Source organism: Polypterus senegalus, chromosome 16, assembly GCF_016835505.1.
Source record: "Polypterus senegalus isolate Bchr_013 chromosome 16, ASM1683550v1, whole genome shotgun sequence".
Taxonomy (NCBI): domain Eukaryota; kingdom Metazoa; phylum Chordata; class Cladistia; order Polypteriformes; family Polypteridae; genus Polypterus; species Polypterus senegalus.
This window is the reverse complement of record NC_053169.1, coordinates 53009794-53031877: the sequence shown is the minus strand read 5'-3', so window position 1 is coordinate 53031877 and position 22084 is coordinate 53009794. Positions and strand designations below refer to the sequence as shown.

General features: G+C 38.2%; 1 protein-coding gene across 2 annotated transcripts in view; it reads left to right on the top strand.

The window, feature by feature from the left end:
- arid4b (AT-rich interaction domain 4B) overlaps positions 1–22084 on the top strand; it is a 163602-nt gene that overhangs the window by 49296 nt on the left and 92222 nt on the right. For both annotated transcript variants that reach the window (XM_039738847.1, XM_039738846.1), the window contains exons 4-5: positions 7056–7121; positions 21773–21863. In XM_039738847.1, coding sequence (XP_039594781.1) covers positions 7056–7121; positions 21773–21863 — 157 coding nt within the window. The remainder of the gene's footprint in view (positions 1–7055; positions 7122–21772; positions 21864–22084) is intronic.

The window sequence follows — 22084 nt, the reverse complement described above, 5'->3', positions numbered from 1 at the left end:
CCAGCAGGGCTTTGCATAAAAACTCCATTGTCCATGATGCCCTGCTGGTCTTCTGGGGACCTCCACGCTGCAAGGAGGGCTCCATCTGGCGACTTGAGGGTATTGGCCGGGATAAATGGCCGGCCATCCATCACAGTACGTACATCGGTCTCGGTTAGCGCACGGAAGCCGCCTACCAAATTTCGTGAAGATGGGGCCATAAATAAGAAAGTTTAACATGGCGGACGTTGTCGACCGTTATGACCGTTACTCGTAGAATTTCGAAATGAAACCTGCTTAACTTTTGTAAGTAACCTGTAAGGAATGAGCCTGCCAAATTTTAGACTTCTACCTACACGGGAAGTTGGAGAATTAGTGATGAGTGAGTAAGTCAGTCATTCAGTGAGGGCTTTGCCTTTTATTAGTATAGATATGTATATGTGTACAGTAATCCCTCCTCGATCACAGGGGTTGCATTCCAGACCCCCCCACGATAGGTGAAAATCCGCCAAGTAGAAACCATATGTTTGTATGGTTATTTTTAGATATTTTAAGCCCTTATAAACTCTCCCACACTGTTTATAAATATTTCCTGCACAGTTATACAGCATAATCCCTTTGTATTCTCTTAGATATTAGGTAAGATTCATTGAAATTATGTATGTAAACACACTGTTTATATACAGTAAAACCTAAATATTATTTTAAAGACATCAAGTGTCTCCGATATCACATATGTTACAGCCATTACGATAGACAGGCCACCAGCAATAAATACGTACAATGCAAGAAAAATTGAATACAGTAAATGTGTGTACAGTGACACTAAACATACGTACATGTACTAAGTACTGTAAGTAGAAAATTATTTATGGTTACTCACCAACAATGACACGATAACCTGTCCGATAACAATGAGTTTAATTTTACTGCACAACAAAGGAGAGCGTAACAGCCCTTCTAAAGGAGCCACTTCAAGCGACTGTGTAGCACAGCCATTATTCTTCTTCAATCCAAATCCCTATAGCACATTCCATCCAGACTACTGCCTTATAACATCCATTTACAACTCGTTTTACACCCTGGTTATAAGGACACTGCGGCCGTAGATCTTATATTCCTTTCCTACTTTTTAAATAAAAAGAATCGTAGCCTCATTGATGCTGTAATGGTGTCCTACAGCTGTGTAGCTTTTCCCTTCTTTCAACAAATCCAAAACATTTACCTTTTCGGCAATCGTTAACATCTTCCGTTGGCGCTTGGGCATAGACCCTGAACCAGCAGCAGGAGCAGATCGTTTTGGAGCCTTAATGAAGGGCTTGACTATGCACAAAGAAAAAAACACAATAGAGCACAAAAGTTGCTTTACACAGCGAAACACGTTGATGAGACTTCCTGGTTAACATTGCATTCAGCACACAGGAACTTAACTGCATACTCTGATTGGTTTGCTTCTCAGCCATCCGCCAATAGCATCCCTTGTATGAAATCAACTGGGCAAACCAACTGAGGAAGCATGTACAGGAAGTAAAAAGACCCATTGTCCCCAGAACCCGCGAAGCAGCGAAAAATCTGCGTAATATATTTAGTTATGCTTACATATAAAATCCGCAATAGAATGAAGCCGCGAAAGTCGAAGCGCGATATAACGAGGGATTTTGTTATGTTACAGCCTTATTCCAAAATGGAGTAAATTAATTTTTTTCCTCAGAATTCTACACACAACACCCCATAATGACAACATGAAAAAAGTTTAATTGAGGTTTTTGCAAATTTATTAAAAATAAAAAAATTGGGAAAGCACATTTACATAAGTATTCACAGCCTTTGCCATGAAGCTCAAAATTGAGCTGAGGTGCATCCTGTTTCCCCTGATCATCCTTGAGATGTTTCTGCAGCTTAATTGGAGTCCACCTGTGGTAAATTCAGTTGATCTGACATGATTTGCAAAGGCACACCCCTGTCTATATAAGGTCCCACAGTTGACAGTTCATGTCAGAGCACAAACCAAGCATGAAGTCAAAGGAATTGTCTGTAGACCTCCGAGACAAGATTGTGTCGAGGCACAAATCTGGGGAAGGTTACAGAAAAATTTCTGCTGCTTTGAAGGTCCCAGTGAGCACCATGGCCTCCATCATCCGTAAGGGGAAGAAGTTTGAAACCACCAGGATTCTTCCTAGAGCTGGCCGGCCATCTAAACTGAGCGATCGGGGGAGAAGGGCCTTCGTCAGGGAGGTGACCAAGAACCCGATGGTCACTCTGTCAGAGATCCAGAGGTCCTCTATGGAGAGAGGAGAACCTTCCAGAAGGACAACCATCTCTGCAGCAATCCACCAATCAGGCCTGTATGGTAGAGTGGCCAGACGGAAGCCACTCCTTAGTAAACGGCACAAGGCATCATATGCTTGAAATAAAACGATTTACCCACAAGTTTGAAAAGGTGCCAATAATTTTGTGCAGCCCGGTTTTTGAGTTTTGTCTGAAATGATGTCAGATTTGGCTTTTTTTCTCTGTTTTTTTATGTTGTTCCAATGTACATAAAGGAAATAAGCATGTGTATACCAAAACATTTGTAATTGCAACAATTTTCTGGGAGAAATGGTGCATTTTCTGGGAAAATTCCAGGGGTGCCAATAATTTCGGCCATGACTGTATATACCGATAGGCCTATATGTTTCTCTTGCAAGGCAGGCTGAGCTTATTTTGAAGCAACTAGTATGTAATAGGCGAAGGATCAATATAACAAGTGGAATGAATAACTGTCATGCTCTGTTTAACAAAAATCATCTTGGGGCAAACTTTAGTCATCATGCATGCGGTTTCTTTGTTTTTGGTGACTCCCACTGTAAATTTCTTCTGCTGCTTCTCTATGCTCAGGCAGTTAGTTCTCAGCTGTTTGTTTCTTCTCTTGATGTTTTCAAATAGAAAGTCCCCCTCCTCCACTAACAGGATCCTTTATCAAAACTCCACTTATTGAGTGGGAGAAAGAGAAAGTTGAAAGTGGCCTCTGTGTATCTTAGCAACCTGAACTCCTGAGACACATGCTAGACAACAGTGGACATTAGTGTTTATACTGTTTTCTTGCTTGGCCAGCAAATTTGGTTTTGCATTGTTACTAAGCAAACTATTGCCACCCTTTTGGCAGGCTGTAAAAGTTTTCCTGTTAAATGTTGAGTGATTATCAAAGAGTAATGTTTGCTACAATTTGAAGTGTTCACTTGTGGTTTTAATTTGGGTTTTCTTCTTTAGAATTGCAGACCCAGATTTTAAAACTCACTTGTATTGTGATTTATTTAAATCCATATATTTTTGGCTCCCTATTGACACTATAAGAACAGAGTGAAAGGAATGTCTGGTAAACCTTTAGATAAAGGGGAATCTTGGTGTATTGCCTGCTTCTTTTCAGGAGTTTTTTTTTCAAATCATTTTAATCTAATTCTGTCATATACACCCGGCCTGCTTTTCACATGACTTAATGCCATCTTGTTGAACACTAGCTTTGACAGACTGTGAGTACTTTGTTCAGTGACCAAAGGTAACCCCTTCACCCAGGTTTACATCATCTTTAAATTCTGGATTCATGTTCTTGCTGCATGATGAATGTTTCTTATAAGTTCAATAACATTTCTAAATTTACCCTGGGGAAAATAAATTTCTGTCTATTTGTCTGTTTGTGATAGTACTAGGGTGTTGTACCATGTTAGCCATTATGAATGTAGAAAAAGCCAAGCAAAATGATACTTTTTATTGGCTAACTAAAAAGATTACAATATGCAAGCTTTCGAGGCAACTCAGGCCCCTTCTTCAGGCAAGATGTAATCAGCCTGAGTTGCCTCGAAAGCTTGCATATTGTAATCTTTTTAGTTAGCCAAGAAAAAGTGTCATTTTGCTTGGCTTTTCTCTGTTTGTGATGATATTCTTTTGTGTTTGGTTTTGGTGATTTCTTCAGTATTTTGGCCCATTCCTCTGTGAAGAGTGCAATCTAAATGCAGTGTTTTGTATTCAGTCATGGGTAATTTCATACCATTCCTATATTTCAACTCAAGAATTTTGTGGTGGGGTGATTTCTGTGTGAAGGTGACATATGCCATAGGTTTTTGTATGTTTCTTGTTTGAAGCTGGATTATCTGTTTTAGTCTAAACTCAAGGTGACAAGATACTGTAGGTTAATAGACAGAAAAATAGTTAGATAGGTAGATAGACAGTACTTCGATTGTCCCCAAGGGAAAATTGGAAGCTCAAATCCCGCCACTGGCACTGTGCAACCAAGAGCAAGTCACTTCATCAGCCTTTGCTCTAATTGAAAAAGAAAAGAGATGTCTACAAGTTGCATCTATTAAACGTTTTGAAGTCGCCTTGTATAAAAGATATCAACCAAGTAATAATAACAAATAACAACCCCTTCCCATATCCACGCAAGAACGTCTGGCTTGGCTAAGATAAAATTTCAAAGTGGAACTAGATGGCACCTGTTTGGACTCGAATGCCTAGTACACAATTCAGGAAGTGTTGCCAACCTGTGCCTGGTGTTGTTTCATCCTTTTGCAGAACAGGCAAGTGTGGGAGATAGATGGATGCCTGATAGCCTTTAAATTACTTTTTAATGGTATATTGATTAACTGATAGTGCTCCACCATGAATGACAATGCTGTTATTAATAGCTGTTTATAGCACTCTCTTGAAGTATTTTGCCTTGAAAGAAACTGTGCAAAATAATGAATTGGTTCTGAGTTTAGTGTGCAGCATATCTTTTTTCTTTTTTTTTTCTTTTTTACGTTTTATTGATTTTATTGTAATCATTCCGTACAGATAGATCAATTTTTACAAAAAATAGGATTGAAAACAAATCAACCCCCACACCTGAGAAAGAGGAGAAAGAGAGCATGGCCAACAGAGTAAAACTTAAAGCTTGTAAAAATACATAAATTGATGAGTTTAATAGGCAGATAAAGATAAATGGAGAAGGAAAAAAAAAGAGAAATAGGAAGAGAATCTATTTCCTCAGTGCTTTAAGAACTTATTCTAAAATATAATTGATTAGATCCTGCCAGGTTTTGAAAAAGTTCTACACAGATCATCTAACTGAGAATTTGATTTTTTCCAGTTTCAAATAATATAAAACATCAGTTACCCACTGACTTAAAAGAGGAGAGTTAGGATTCTTTCACTTTAGCAAAATAAGTCTAATCAACCCTGTGACGCAATGAAAGTGAAGGGTGCGGCGCCGGTCACCTGGACGGCATCACCGAGGCGGGATCCCGGGGCCCACCCGTGGCCCGGGCGCACCGCCGGCCCGTCTCGCCCGCAGCGCCGGGGAGGTGGAGCCAGAGCGTACGTGATAGGACCCAAAAGATGGTGAACTATGCCTGGGCAGGGCGAAGCCAGAGGAAACTCTGGTGGAGGTCCGCAGCGGTCCTGATGTGCAAATCGGTCGTCCGACCTGGGTGTAGGGGCAAAAGACTAATCGAACCATCTAGTAATGAGCCACCGCGGGTGCAGATCTTGGTGCAAATCTTGGTGGTAGTAGCAATTATTTAAACAAGCGCTTTGAAGGCCGAAGTGGAGCATGGTTCCATGTGAACAGCAGTTGAACATGGGTCAGTCGGTCCTAAGGGATGGGCGAGCGCCAATAGTGTAGTGAAGGCAATCACAGTTTGTTTGTAATTTTCTACTTTAAGACCATCTGGAAGAACACCAAACACAGCTGTTAATGGGTTAGGAGGGATTGTGACTCCAAGGCTGTCTGAAAGGCACTTAAACATTTTGGTCCAGAATGATGTTAATTTGGTGCAGGCCCAAAACATGTGACCCAGTGAGGCTGGGATTTGATTGCAGCGAATGCTGGTTGGATCTTGACCTGGAAACATTTTGGACAGTTTTAAGCAAGTCAAATGTGCTTGATATATCATTTTGAGCTGAATAATTGTATGCATGTCTTTCATGTAGTAATATAGCCACCTTGTAATATCTGGCATGCAATTTAATGTATATTTTGCATTATGTCAATTTTGTCAAATTTTGTCTTGTGATTCCTCCGATTTTTCCCAAAGTTCAAGTATATATAAGGCGGTCCAGATCTAATTATGCATTTTTCATTACATTATAACTTATTCAGTTTATTACATAGAAGATCACCTGAAAAATCCCGGACCATTGAGAAGTGTACGAACTGACAACATGAAGAATCGTGTTCGCGCCAAACTGGAATCGTCCCCGTATAAATCAAAGTCATCCAGACGATCTGGATCTGCATAATTAGATCTGGACCACCCTGTACAACTAAGTTGATCAGGGATCATAAATGGCTGTATGCAGTGATCTTCATACAACAGCATTAATGCATTGCAGTTGACACTGCTAGATTAGGGTTTGACTTCCTGCTACCCTGAAATGCATAAGTTTAGTTTGACTGTTAATGGTTTGGAATTTGTCCTTGAAGGTGTGCCTCATTACACCAGTATATACAATTTTTTTTTTTATTAGTTATAATTTTAGTGTTTGGTCATTGATACATTGTGTGTGAGTAGCTCTCTAACAACGAAAAGCACTAAGCATAATAAAGGCAGCATATTTTTAATGAAAGCAGACATAACTTGATGATTAAACTAATTTACATATCACCTTTTTGTGTTTGAGGTTTTGCATAAAGTTTAGTTTTATAATACTAACCTTTTTACTTCTCAATACACTATATAAATTGTAGCTGCCTTAGCTGCCTGTAATGTTTTTAAGATCATCATGTTGGGATAGCTACTATACAAACATTTTCGTTCATAAATCTTAAAAAAATTTTAAATAGTGTCTTCTCTAGTTCTCTTCTAACATTTAACTTGTGTTCAAGTAAACAGCCATGATGTCCAATGGATGGTTACAGAAATCAAGACTCAAACACCCCTGTTCAATGATCTCAGATTAAATTGGACCATTTTACACTCCTTAAGGTTGTGTGCTACATTCCAACTTACAGCAAAAATGGGCTCTTAACTAACTTTGCATTCACTCAGATTTATTATGTACAGATATTTATTTTTATCTAATAATATATATATATATATATTTATCCTCCTTTTATAAAGGTAACCTTTAAGGAAAATGCCTCAACTGGGGAAGTGCAAGATGATCACATCAAAGGGCCTCTAAAGGTAAGGAGATTTGAATATTTTTCAGTATTTTTTTCAGTGAATTTAATCTTGAATTTGAATTTTTGTACATAATAATAATAATGATAATAATTCTTTGCATTTACTGTATATAGCGCTTTTCTGACTACTCGAAGCGTGCAGCAATTGCAGGTTAAGGGCCTTGCTCAAGGGCCCAACAGAGCAGAGCATAAAACAGTTGCACACACTGCCTACATCCTCGCATGATGCAGATTGTGTTATTTGTTTCCTATTGTATAGTCTCACTTGTCTATTAGCCTGGAAGTTCAAATAATTTGATGATTCATTAAAACATTTTATAAATTTATAAGATTCTTCTGTGGTGCACGATGCTTCCATGCTGCCTTTCCTTTCCCATATTTTACCAAGCTTTAGTCAGTGACTTAATGGCATCTTTCCATTACAGCTTGTGTGGGCACCTTGTCTCAGTTGTTTTTTCCTGTCTGTCTGGGTTGTTCAGCAAGTAGAAAAGAGTGCTCAAACCTTTTTTTTGGTTTGATATTCTTTTTAAAATATGCTGAATACAACCTTGCCAGTACGCTATGTAATTCCTTTCTTGTTATTGCATAGTTTTATTCTTGCTCTTCTATGGAATCTGCAGCAAACTGAGTAACATTGTTTCCCTTGATCAACTATGATGACGCATTCTGGGCTGTATGCATTAAAGGCTAGCAAGGTTCCTTGGGTTAATAGGATATAACTTCTGGTGAACTCTCGGCCATCTCAGTCACTTCCATGGTCTTTACTGCAGTTGTGATTTTTGTTTAGTGGCGAGAATTCTTGAGAAAAAGAACTTTGTAAGTTTCAACCTACAGAATGCCCTACTTCTGAACATTGTTGTGTGCCTTTATGTCGAGCTACCAGCAAGTGTAAATCAGTTCTACTTGGATTGTCAGTATCCACAGAGAGAACTTTACAATTAGTCCCCATACCTGGGTTTTTGGCCGGTATTTTAACAAAAGAGGATTTTCGTGAGCCAGAGTCTGAGACAGGTTAGTGACAGTTGAAGAAGGGAGTAGTACCTACGTTGAGTGCAACAATATCTCCAATTCCACTTTCAAGACTTGGGGCTTAAGAGAGGAGAAAATGACTGACAGTATGACACAATGGTAGAGAAGGATGACAAAATCCTCAAGGACCACGACTGCACTTTGGCTCTGGATCCAGCTGTTGTCGACCTAGCGCTTGATGAAAATGTGTCTGTCAGAGAGGAGATCCTCTAGCTGAGATAATAAGATTTTGATTGAGATTCTTGACATCCTTACAATGAAGCAGCTGTTTGGTATTCACCGTTTTGCTGGTTCAGACAGACACATTCGCCATTTTACAAGGTAAGATGTCCAGCAGACTCATGTTATTATGGATTAAGCTTAAATACATGTTCACATGTCCCTGAACCAAGTTTAATGACTAATTATTTACATTTTTTTTTAATATAAGAAGCTTAAAAAAATCACATATTTGTCCCCCCACGCAGGTTTATAGTAGGTAGGAGTTTTTAATATGTCCGGATCTTAACCTTCGTAATTGTGGATGTAGCTTGAAATATACAGTTTGAGGGCTTCTCCTTTTTAGCTCCTGACATTTGATGCAGTTTTTAAATAATGTAACTTATGTTGTTTACAATAAGTCAGAGCACATCTTGGCTAGGCCATTTTGATATCAGCACAAGAAGTACAGCAGCTGGCTGACACGGAATCTGGAAGAAAATTTGCATTAGGCATATTTAGAGGCTGTCCAGAGAAAAAAAGTCGACACTGTTTCCTTGTGATCCTGTTGTTTTTATTGCATTATGCTTTATATTCTTCAGGATGATGTAAAGGTCACATGACCTGTCTCTACTGAAAGTGTAATCTTCCACTAAATGTCTACTGACTTCACTGATGTACAGTATGTCTTTCTCTAAGAATTTTTGGGTGGGCAATATAAAAATGTGTGCCATCTACCATACCATCAGGGACTTGATATTTTTGAAAATATGAAATTTAGTTTTTTCAGCAAGTATGTAATTAACAAGTTTTGTAGTGATACAGTTTTTTTTAACGTTTTTCTTACAGCAGTCAGACAAAGTGTGGTCACAGACATGTAGCTTATTCAGTGGTTAGAAATTGTAACTGATCTTTATATACATTAGAAGGCATCCATCCATCCATCCATTTTCTAACCCGCTGAATCCGAATAGGGTCACAGGGGTCTGCTGGAGCCAAACCCAGCCAACACAGGGCACAAGGCAGAAACCAATCCTGGGCAGGGTGCCAACCCACCACAGGACACACACAAACACACCCACACACCAATCACACACTAGGGCCAATTCAGAATCGCCAATCCACCGAAGGCAAAACTACAAAACCAAACATAGGTCAAAACCAGTACAGTAATTACTGTCCTCATTTTCTTTTACTCCTTTTTTTTATTTACACTTTAAAATATCCTCTGGACATCTAGTTGGTGTATACAATCATGTTTTATAATGCAGTCATGCTGATTTTGTACATGTACACATCCTATTGTCCAGCAATACACTGCAATGCAGAGAATCAAAATGGCATTGTCCATAATTTTACCCACTTAAAAAAAAAAAAAAAAGCTAGAAAAACTATAGAAAAATATGGACATAAAATGGTGTGCTAATTACATCATTGGAACAACAATACAAAAATCAAAATAACAAAAAAGGAATAAAAATGAATAACATCAGAACAAAATGAAAATGTCCGAAATGAATGCCAGTAATGACTTTTTCTGATCTTCCATTTCTGATGCAGTCCCTGCCAACATGCGGTTTCCAAGTTTGGGATGTGTTTTTCGGGGGTCCTTTGGGATTTCTGTAACCAGCTTCTGGATAGAAGTACTATATTTCATTTTTAAATGATTAAGGATGCACAAGTCTGTGAGGTGTTTTTTAACACATCTTTTTCTATCATTCATAGTGACTTGACTTTAAATTAGATTGATTTCTGTTGTTGATTTGTCTGTTTCACTAAGGCTTTTGTCTTGATGGATCCTGAATAATTTTGTTTCGGTTACTAATTACATGTTGAATGAGGTGAATGTTCTTTGCTTTCGAAGAAAAAAGAAGCCTTTTCCTTCAGCCAGCTGGAGCACTCTTTCGACCACAAGCATGATCACAGTTGGCAGAGCTGCAAATGAACTGCATATGTTTAAGTCAGATGTCACTTTAAGCTGGGGGTGTTTTTAAGCAATTACAAGTGGCTTTCCAAGATAATTTTTCCAAGTTGAGTGTATGGCAATTCCCAAGCCAAGTCTTAGCCTTCTTAATTTATGCCAAATGTCTGAAAAGTACTTTAAAGGCATTTTAACCTGTTAATTGTAGCTTCATTGTGATTATACACAATGGCTGTTTCTCTCGTATTATAGACACTAAAGCATGTAAGAACAGGGGTTTGCTTCCTATATAAAACAGTGAGTGGTAATAAGCAATACAAGAAAGCAGTAAGTTAATTAATACATGTATATCCATCCATCCATTATCCAACCTGCTATATCCTAACTACAGGGTCACGGGGGTCTGCTGGAGCCAATCCCAGCCAACACAGGGCGCAAGGCAGGAAACAAACCCCGGGTAGGTCGCCAGCCCACCGCAGTAATACATGTATATGAATGTGTGAATAGTTTTTACTGTATGTATATACGCACCTACAGTGTATTCAGAAATTGTCCAGACCTCTTCACTTTCTGCACACTTTATTGTATTGTAGATTTATTTTTAAATGGTTACATTTGGCATTTTTTCCCCATCAGTGTACCCACAGCATTCAGAGCACATCTCCCTGCAGCACCGACAGACCTCAGCAGTGCTGCACTGCTGGACATCTCCCAACATGCCCTACTGGTTTCTGAACGGGTAACAAAATCCAGGGCCGCTGCCATCTAGCATCCAAGGGAAACAAAGAGTCCACAGCATCATCTACTAAGTGCCACATGGCTTGGACGGTCATCCTGAACAGGAGAGGGGATGGTTTTTTATAGAAGACAAACATTACATCCAAGGGAGAGAAAGATGCCAGACCCAGAAGAGATGGGCAGAGTGGATGAACAGAGAGCCCATCGGAAGTAGATTTTGTCTTGTCTAGTTCCAGCACTCATCCACTGTTTTTTTTCATGTCGTCATCTGTCTTGAATCGACGACCACTCAAATGTTTTTTAGCGGTCCAAAAAGGTGGAAATCACATTGTGCCAAATCTGGCAAATAAGGAGGATGTGGCAATGCCTCAAACTTCAGTTTCTCCAGACAATCCTTGGTTTTCTTAGCAGTGTGTGGGCAGGCATTGTCTTGCAGCAAAAGGACTCCTTGAGACAGCAGTCCCGCCACTTAGAAGAATAGCAGGTTTCACATTGGTCTCCAGCAAGTTACTTGCACTAGTGACTGTAGTACCCCTTGACATGGATTGTTCGGAAATAACTCGTTTAATTTAATTCTGCTAGAATCCAGGCAGGTGGCAGAAATGCATTGAGAAGGGTGGAGACTACATTGAGAAATTACTTTATCAGTTTTGTTAAGGTTTGTTCCATTTTCTAATAAATCCCATTTTCTGACTTAAGCTTGACTTCCCCTCATTTGTGCATACAGACACATACACGCAAACTACTGTGCAAAAATCTTAGGCACCGGTGAAAGAATAGTATGATGCAGAAATTCTTTCATAATCAATAATTTTGCTAGGGATTCAGCAAACAATACAAAACATAAATGAAATGAGTGTTTGGTGTAGACACCAGCAACATTTCTCTTAAGTCTCTGAAGTTTCTGAAGGTCCTTGCATGGTTGGTTTTACAAAGTCTTGTGGAGAACCTTCTCCAGTTTCACCAGACTTTGGCTGTATTACTTGTAATACGGGGCATTATGATGTTGAGATAAAGGCCCTGTGAGGCCCATATTATCAGTTGCAGGATTCCACTTTTCACTGCACATAGTTTTTTTATGATTTCGGCAGTGTGTTTGTGATCATTGGATAACAATACCTGTAATTCACAGCAGTGAAAGGGTCATTAATATTGTTCAAATCACAAACTTCATTTCTAGAAATTCAGCCCCTGTAGGAAACTTCCACCATGCTTCACCATTGTCTGCAGACTTTCATCCATGTACCATTCTCCATCCCTTAGGCAGACAAACTGCTTTCTCTTAAAAGGCAGAAATTTCAAATTTTTACTTATCAGTCCAGAGTCTGCCCCCATTTGTTGTCTTGAATAGGTGATTCCTTTGGTGTTATTTTCACCTCTCTTCCATGAAGGCCTCTTCTGAAAAAGACTTCTGAATGTAGATGAGTGCATAAGGGTTCCAGTGGTTTTTGCCAGGTCTGCTCTGATAGCAGTGCTGAAATCCAACTTTGAAGGGAAGTAAACTTGATTTATTTTTCATTTGCTGAACTCACTTTTCTTGGCTGACAAGTATGTTTCTGGTCCTCAACCATTTCCATTTGTTTTTTGGTTCTCTGGAAGAGCTTGGATAGCACATCATTTAGAAAATAACTGTCTGCTGCAAAATTCCTTCTTAGGAGAGAGATCTTGATGAATCAGGATGACCAGTTTGTGCCTTTTTGTTGTGCTCACTTTTGTCATAGTTTATGAGTTGCAGGTTAAACTTCCACATTTAGAACCACATCTTTTCTGTATGATTGCCACTTACCCAAGTTTATTCCTACTATGCAGCTCTTTCTGTTTCAGTTTTTAACTTTGGTTCAACCTACACATTATGTCACTGATCATTAGCACCTGTTTGTTTATAGAGATAGACAAATTTGTCGGTACACCTTCACAAGAAAAGAAATGCCCTTGATTGTCTGTGAAATAATTTGAAACTGACAAAAGGAATTGGCACCCATCATTGTTTATTCTGTATTCAACAAAAATCAGACTTTGCTATAGAGTTTTGAGTTACACAGTATGGGTAATAGCCCGGACACAGACAGACAAACATCATTTAAAGTCCAACACACGTTTATTTACAAGTCCCAAACAGTAAGCACAAACCCAGTGCCGCAGCACCAATCACCCCATAATTCCAGGCCAACACACACTGCCTTTCATTTCTTCAGGCCGTCTCTTTCTTCTCCCAGACTTCGTCCTTTTCCACCCTACTCCAGCCATTGGGGCGCTCCCTGGTGGTGACCACGGGCCCCAACAGGGTTGAGCTTCAAAGCTCTGTACCCGTGGTCCCCACAGCAACCAGGGCGGTCACCCCCTCGTGGTCTGGAGGAGGCATGAGCCCTCCTCCGGTCCTTTTGGGCATCCCGACTGGGTACTACCCCCAGCCGCGTGCCACAATAGAATGTTTTAAATAACAGCACAAATGAAAATGGAATGGATAAAATAATGGGACCTTTAACATAATATTTAGTTGCACAGCCTTTGGAAGCAATCACTGCAACCAATTTATTTAGGTAGCTCTTAATGAGACTTCTACACCTGTCCACAGGCTGTTTGGCCCACTCCTCCTGAGCAAACTGCTCCAGCTATGTCAAATTTGAGGGGCACCTTCTTCAGATTGTATGTTTCAGTTCTTTCCATGGATGTTTGATTGGATTCATATCAGGGCTAATAAAAGGCCACTTCAGAATAGTCCAATGTTTTGTTCTTAGCCATTCTTAGGTGCTATAGACCTATGAACCTTAAACGTCTTAATAATATTTACATCGGTTGTCACAGGAAACTTAAGTTGCTTGGAGATGGTCTTATAGCCTTATCTTTAACATACTTGTCTGTGATTTTCATTCTGATCTCCTCAGAGAGCTCTCTGCTTTGCTTTCTCTGGTCAATATTCAGTGTGGGAAACACAATGATACCTAATAGAGTGATGACTTATCTCCATTTAAATTGGCTGAATGACTGATTGCATGATTGGAGACATGTATGATGTCCACACACCATTCCCCCACCACCCATTATAGATGCTTTTCACTGTACATGGGTAGAGCAGCTAATTATTCATAACCCACAAGCAACTCTCCAACCCCCCCACATGATAGTATTGAACATTGTTGATGTTTTGAAATTACAATGTGAACTTTTAATACATGGCACAGTCCTAGTCTTGACAAACTTCTTTGAAATATAAGTTTACAACATTTCAACAAAATCAGTCTGCAGGGGGCCTGGTTGGTTAATGCAGACAGACAGATGGACATGGCTGTCACAATAGGTGCTATTCATAATATATGGGAATGCTTTTAATTTTTTTTTGTTGCTTTTCTTTTTACAGAAATAATCTGTAAACTTTCTGTAGAGTGACTATAATACAAACTATGGATTAGATGTTACTTGAGAGGATAGCAAAGGTTTGCATTAAGCAGAACAAAGGGTCTCTAGCAAAGGTGCAAAAGAGTGGCACACAACCAATAGTGCTAGTCTATCTCTGCTTCAGAATGATTTCATGTACTTCGTACTTGATATTCAGCTCCATATAATTTTTACTTTTTTCATTGTTGGATGAGTTCTTAGGCCTTACTCCACTGAAATAAGTATTTTATTTAATGTAAACAAAAAGATAAAACAAACATAATGTCTGACAAAATCTCACAGATGTATAATCCAGATCACTGAAATCTGTACGTTGCTTTTAAATAATATGCAGAATTCTGCAGTATGTCTTTTTAAAACAGTTTTTTTGCAACTGCGTGTTTCTCTTTTGAAAACTTAGTTATTAAGTTAGCGGTAAATGAGTTGGAATTAGACTAGCATATATTACAACAGAGACATGGATGGTGCACCTACAGTGTGTAAAAATGAAAGTTGTTATTAGTTTTGAAGTGCTTTATTTACGCTTGATGGAATATTTTTTATATGTCATATGTGAAACATGATGCACTGCCACAAAAGAAAAAACTTCACATATTCCTCTTTCTGTATCATATTAATTTCTTTCTGTGAGGGAGGCTTTATTTTCTTTCTGCCTATGCACAGCATGTGTAGCTGCTTATTGTTTAATATTGGGAGTTAGGATTTCACATGTGCAGCATGAGTTGCTGGGAAGTGTTTTCCTGATTGGTGTGTCAAACTCAGAAGCTCTCTTTATGTTTTGCTTATCCATCTTTTTAAGTTTTGAATGTGGTCAAAGTTGAAATGCAGCAGCCTATGGAGCATGGTTACAGCAAGCTGGTGGCTTTTCTACGTGATTTTGCAAAAATTCCTGTGTTTGTTTTCATATTAATTCCTTCCCCCCTTTTTCCTAAGGGTTTTTCCATTTAAGGTCCACCATCCCAACAGGAGAGATACCAGTCTGTATCATGTGTTTCAAGTATTTGTGTGCATAAGCATGATTTAGAATGATGTGCAGAAATAGTACACTTTCTAGATGATGATGCGGCTCTTAGAAACTAGTCTGTCATTTAAATTATGAAAGCAGTAAACCATCAACATGAATGTCCAGTTTCATTGATCATCTACTATGCTGCCTCCCAGCCAAATATTTTATATGCTGTTGTATATACAGTAAATATATATTGTCTTAAATCTGGTATATTAAAATACTAGCAAAATACCTGCGCTTCTCAGCAGAGAAGTAGTGTGTTAAAGAAGTTATGAAAAAGAAAAGGAAACATGATTGTTAATGTAATTGTTTTGTGACTGTTATGAGTGTTGCTGTCATCAAGAATTTGATTATCATTATTTCTTTCAATCAAGTTCATATTTGGAGGATGTGTTGCGTTCAAGTTACATTCCGTGTTTGTCTATTCTATCCCTGACCATCTCATCTTCGTTGTCAACCGTTGTAAAGATAACAGGTTTCATTCATCAAAGTGATCACTACCCTCGTGAATCTAAGATGTTTAACAGGCATTCCCGGTATTAAGTTGTGGATTTGCCTGCGAATATTTAGCGGCAGCGTGTCTATGAACGTAATTTAAACTTAAGCTTTACACCTTGCTTTCCTATTGATATGTGTACAAAGGCTTGTTCAGCGTCAGAGGGTTGTTCCTTTCCTACTGCATCAATAAGCAGCTCGTCTTCCTCTTTATCTGAGACATCACACACTGCATGCACGGGTTTACCTTTCCTAGTCTGCAAAGTCAGTTCACGTGAGCCGCTCGGAGTACATGCATCGAAGGTTCTGAGCCGTGCTTGTGTTATCTCGTGCAATCTTGCGATGTCCACGGCTTTATTTAATGTTAGCTCAGACCCAGCACTTAAAAGTTTCTCTTGCACTTTTGCTGAGTTTGTGCTAAACACTATTCTATCCCTGACCATCTCATCTTCGTTTGCATAAGCACAGTCCTTCACCAGCAATATTAACTCTGTTACAACAACTTTAACTCCGTTACAAAGTGATCAAAGTCTCATTTATACCCTGTGTCTTCTCATTAAACTTGTATCTCGCAAATATCGTATTCGTCGTAGGCATGACAAAAGCCAGCGGTAGCGTGTCTATGAACTTAATTTAAACTTAAGGTTTACACTGCTCTTTGTTTCCGCAGTAGCTGCACTTATGAATATGCTTGTATGCGTCACTCGCATCATATTCTTTTGCTGCCTTCTCAATTGTGTAATGCAATTTTTGTTCAGCGCTCTTTGAAGCTCTTGGTTGTTCTCTGCGTACTGTGTTCACAGTCAGTTCACGTGAGCCGCTCGGAGTACATGCATCGAAGATTCTCAGTTGTGCTTGTGCTATCTCGTGCGATCTTGCGATGTCCACGGCTTTATATAATGTTAGCTAAGACTCCGCACTTAAAAGTTTCTCTTGCACTTTCGCTGAGTTTTTGCCAAACACTAGTCTATCCCTGACCATCTCATCTTTGTTTGCATAAGCACAGTCCTTCACCCATGAATATTTAGCGGCAGCATGTCTATTGGATTGCCGCTGACGGACGGCCTTATATGGGCAGGCAGTCAAATACGTGGGAGGCGTACTGATGGAGGACGGAACTCTGCCTCACACGGCGACCGAGCTACAGGCTATGGCCATATATACAGTACAGGCCAAAAGTTTGGACACACCACCTCATTCAATGTGTTTTCTTTATTTTCATGACCATTTACATTGGTAGATTCTCACTGAAGGCATCAAAACTATGAATGCAAAGCAGTAATCAGAGCAAAGGGTGGCTGTTTTGAAGAAACCAGAATATAAAACATGTTTTCAGTTATTTCACCTTTTTTTGTTAAGTACATAACTCCACATGTGTTCATTCATAGTTTTGATGCCTTCAGTGAGAATCTACCAATGTAAATGGTCATGAAAAATAAAGAAAACACATTGAATGAAGAGGTGTGTCCAAACTTTTGGCCTGTACTGTATGTACGTAAGTATGTTCCAGTTATGACCGTTACGAGTATTATTTCGAATTGAAACCTGCCTAACTTTTGTAAGCTGTAAGGAATGAGCCTGCTAAATTTCAGCCTTCTACCTACATGGGAAGTTTGAGAATTAGTGATGAGTCAGTCAGTCCAGTGAGGGCTTTGCCTTTTATTAGTATAGATACCAGATGTGAGACATTTGCAGGTTCTTAGCTGAAGCTCTTTTTTTAAGATACTAGGGGGCTTTGCCCCCTGCTCACTCCGTTCGGCAACATTGGGCGGCGTGCACTGGGTGCCTGCTATCTCACGGCTGAGCTGCTTGAAGGGCGTCAAGGCGCTTTTCTCATAGAGGAAGAGATTGTATTTAAAGAGACTAGGGGACTCTGCTCCATGCTCGCTTCACTTGCCAACCCGCAATGGGGAAGCGGATTTACAATTTAAACAGATTGTTATTTTTAATGGGAATTGTTACATATTCATAACAAAAGTAACTATTTTACATTTCAGTGAGTAATTAACCATAGTAAAAAATAGTAAATCGTAGTAAATTGAAAAAAATTATGTTTCATGTTGTGTTAGAGGTTTTTGTTCTGTTTGGCTTTGAAATTAACATGCAAACACTTTTTAAACTTACACTTTTACTGTAAAACTTAAGTAAAAACTATTTTTTGAATTAACTTTTGGTCAATATCGCATTGAAATTTGATTCTGTGTTTGAAGTTGCATCATGACAACACAACATATAACTGCCCATGGGTGAATATCGTTTCTTTCAACCTAATGATAAACCGACTTCTTGGAATGTTTGTCCCTGTGATTTGTTAATTGTCATAGCAAAAGCTATTCTAACTGGAAACTGTAAATGTTTTAATATGAATGACAAATCAAGATCTCCTTTGGTGTCTAATGTTATCCGCGGAAGATGTGCTACATTACCTTTCCTGTCGCCTGTTAAAATTTTACATGTCAGAATTGTTCGACCAATTTTAATACAGCTGATCTTCTGCTATTGCATAGCCCATCACTCAGACATAAATTACACAATAACATTACGATACATCCTTCTTTCAACACTAATTCGGACAGTGTTAACGGTTGTAAATACTCTACAAGATACAGTAGTGTAAGGTGATGTTTTCATCTTCCGCAACATCACCACCAATTGTTTCAGCATAGTCTATTGATATGATTTAACAAATTTGCCGTGTAACCGATCGGCAATTTTCGAGTTAATTCATTTGACTTTGTTTCTCGGTACTAGGATTGCCTGTGTACTCATTTCTTCTGTTGGTAACCCTTTGGGGTGAAATTCTTCAATAAGATTTTGACATAATAAGTCGCCTTTTATTTTGAACTTAAAAATGAGGAAAACATAAAAATTTATAAGAGCTGAGAACTGTGTCTGACAAAAGCATTCACACGAGTGAGAGGTGAGAGGAACGTGGGCGTGGTTGAAAAATGGTTGAGAGGAGGGTGGGACTTGAAAAAATCTCTTGGCAATAGTGTTGTCTCAAGATTTTCTTTTATAATAAAGAAATAATATATGGAAGAGTATGCAGGGTGTGGAAGAAAGACGGTTTGGTACTTAGTTATTATAGATAGAAAATCAGTACCTTGAGTATTTCACTACAAGTGTATTTTAAAAACCAATTAATAAAAAAATGTAATAAAAAGTAAAACATAATAAAAGGTAATAAAAAGTAAATAAAAAATTAAATTACATTAACGCCTAGTCAAAAACAATATTATGAATGTCCTTTAACTTACATTCTATAAATATTGCTTTCTGTTGATATATTGTTCGGGATATTTTTCTCTTTTTCGTTTATTGGAAGATTCTCTTTGTTCTTGATTTTTATTATGTGCAGCTTTATTTTCTTCATTTTCTTTTTATCAACGGTCATTATCAGCTCTTGCCGCTCTTTTTCTGTTGCAATCTAAAATTCAGCGTTAGCACTTAGAGTGTCATGTGGTGGTACGGATAGAGGATGTGTGCAGTAGGGGTAATGATTGGGCGAACGGTGTGAAAGGGAGTGATCAAGGCAGTCATGACGGAAAACTTTTTTGATATAATAGAGAGGTAACCTTTTCACAGGTCAAATAATTTTACATACTGTATTTGTGCTGTTATGTTTTGGTATAACATTTTAACACACTTGCAGTTAGAACAGCACTGTGGCACAGTGGTAGCGCTGTTGCCTTGTATCAAGGAGATCATGGTTCACACCCAGCTAGTGCGGAGTTTACTTGTTCTCCCCATGTTTGAGAACATTTGTTTTCCCTGCAATGGATTTGCACCTTCTCTGGGGATTTTTCCTGCCTTGCGACCAGTGACACTGGGACAGGCTCCAGCTGCCCCATGATCCTATCCTGGATAAGCAAGTTAGGAAAATGGAATAGAACAAAATAGAACCTACTGTCAGTCACATTGAACTGTTGTGTGACAAAGTCTTAGGCATTTGCGGTCAACACTGTAGATATATATTTTATAAAATCAATCACATCACTATCTGAATATAGTTAAATTCTTTCTTCAGAGAAACAGCACATATCCTATATCTATATCTGCAGCAAACACTCGTCATATGCAAACCTCTCTGAGATTTGTGCTAACACAATTATAGAGTTTTCTTTAATAACCAATTAGTATTTGAACATAAGGATGAGCTAAGAGTATACATTACGACACCATAAGAAGCATAACTAATGACTGCTAAAAATAGGACTCAATATTGATATGTGTTAAAAAATTATAAATCAGTAATTTCAAGCAGTGCTAACTATTTGTAACATTAGTAATATCTTGGCTATATCATTAAGTAAATTTAATGTAACTTTAATTAAAAAAAATATTTTATCAAAAACATTAACATTTCTAGGTGATTGCGAACTTTTGAATTCTATTTTAAGTTATGAAAACTTTCATAAGTCACTAGTTTTCTGATGTTTTTGAGAGGTTTTAACTTGGGTATTAAAGTTGGTGGTCAATGGTTCATTTTAGCAGTCAGTTTGCAATAATGGTATTTGTAGAAAGAGAAGGTAATGGTTTCAGTTTGTTGTTAAGGATGAAAGATTTTTTTTACTTGTAGTGGGAGGAGCAGAGAACTACTTCCCAACCTTATCTCCTCAGTCAGTAAACTCTTAATTTCTCTTCTAATACCAAAATACCAATTGCTTTTCATGTTTTGTTAATGGAGCTGAAATTTAAAGACTACAAAGACTTTCCACCAATAAGAATGTTTATATTAGAGACTAAAGCCCCTATTACACCACACAACCTTTCCTTCAGTTTTCAGTCATAGGCTTATTTACAAGCTCTTTGTGATTTGGGGCAGTTAATGACGTGTGCCCAGCAGTTTTGTAATTTGACATCCCAATACTCTATGGGATATTGTAAGTTGATGTTTTCATCTTCTGCAACATCACCACCAATTGTTTCAGCATAGTCTGTTGATACGATTTGACGAATTTGCCGTGTAACCGATCGACAGTTTTCAAATTAAATATGTTTGACTTTGTTTCAACTGCTAGGGCAAGCCTTGTGTGTATGTGTATGTGTGGGTGTGAGCTTGAGAACTAACAACAAATGAGCACAAAGACAGAAAAATAATGCATACAGTTAGGCCAATGAATGTGGAAGCTTTGGTTTGTACAAGCAGAAGAGAGGTTAGTCTTCCCGTTGTCTTGTGTTTGTGATACCACAACAGAATGGAATAAGGTAAAATAAAAGGATGAGGTTGTGGCTGATCTAATCTAGCCTTCATTTAGGTACTGGTGCTATCAGGCTGTCAGGTTCCATTACAAGTTATTTGCACATTCTGATTGCTGTTTTTTAGCTTGCAGTCTTGAAGTTGTAGTTGGGAAATAATACCTTTATCCATCCATCCTTAAATTATCCAAATTTATAGCATTTTAAAAGAACTTGTCAACAGTAACAGACTGCTTAAATAAAAATGTTCATTATGCAAAATAGAGATTTAGGAATGTTATTTTGTGTGAAATAAATTGCTGCGAAGCTTCACAAAGATAGTAGTTTTGATATAATTGGCTTTCGGCAAATAACAAAATGATAGGAATATTCACGTAGGTGATATTATGGTAGGCCTCAATTGAAAAAGGAATTGGCTCAGAAAAGAGATGGATGAATAGTTGATGTGGCTGTGAATAAGTGTTTCTGATTTAAAACCAGCTTTACTTGGGATTCTTCAAATAATCAATTCAGCTAACTAATCTGTTTCCTTTTAAACTGCCCAGTGCTTAAATAGCACTTCTTTAACCGAATACTTTCCCCTTAATATAGCTATTTTTGTTTTGTCACAGCTGTCTTATTTAATAGCTTAACATTGCTTTTATCTTTTTATTTACTTTTTTTGCAGGTAGGAGCACTTGTAGAAGTGAAAACTCAAGATGGAACATATCATGAAGCCATAATTAACAAATTAACAGACGCCAGTTGGTACACTGTGGGTAAGTAAGATTGATTTCTGTATTATGCTGGCCACTTTCAGTTTTAGTGTTCACCGTGGTAATTGGCTTGTAGGTAATCTGTTAATTACAGGTGAGCACCACCTCTTAGTAATATTGCACTATATGCCATTACATACAGTATTTTATTTAAGTAAGAGAGATACCCAGTTTGCTAGTTCAGTAATTCTTTCTTTCTTTCTTTCTTTCTTTCTTTCTTTCTT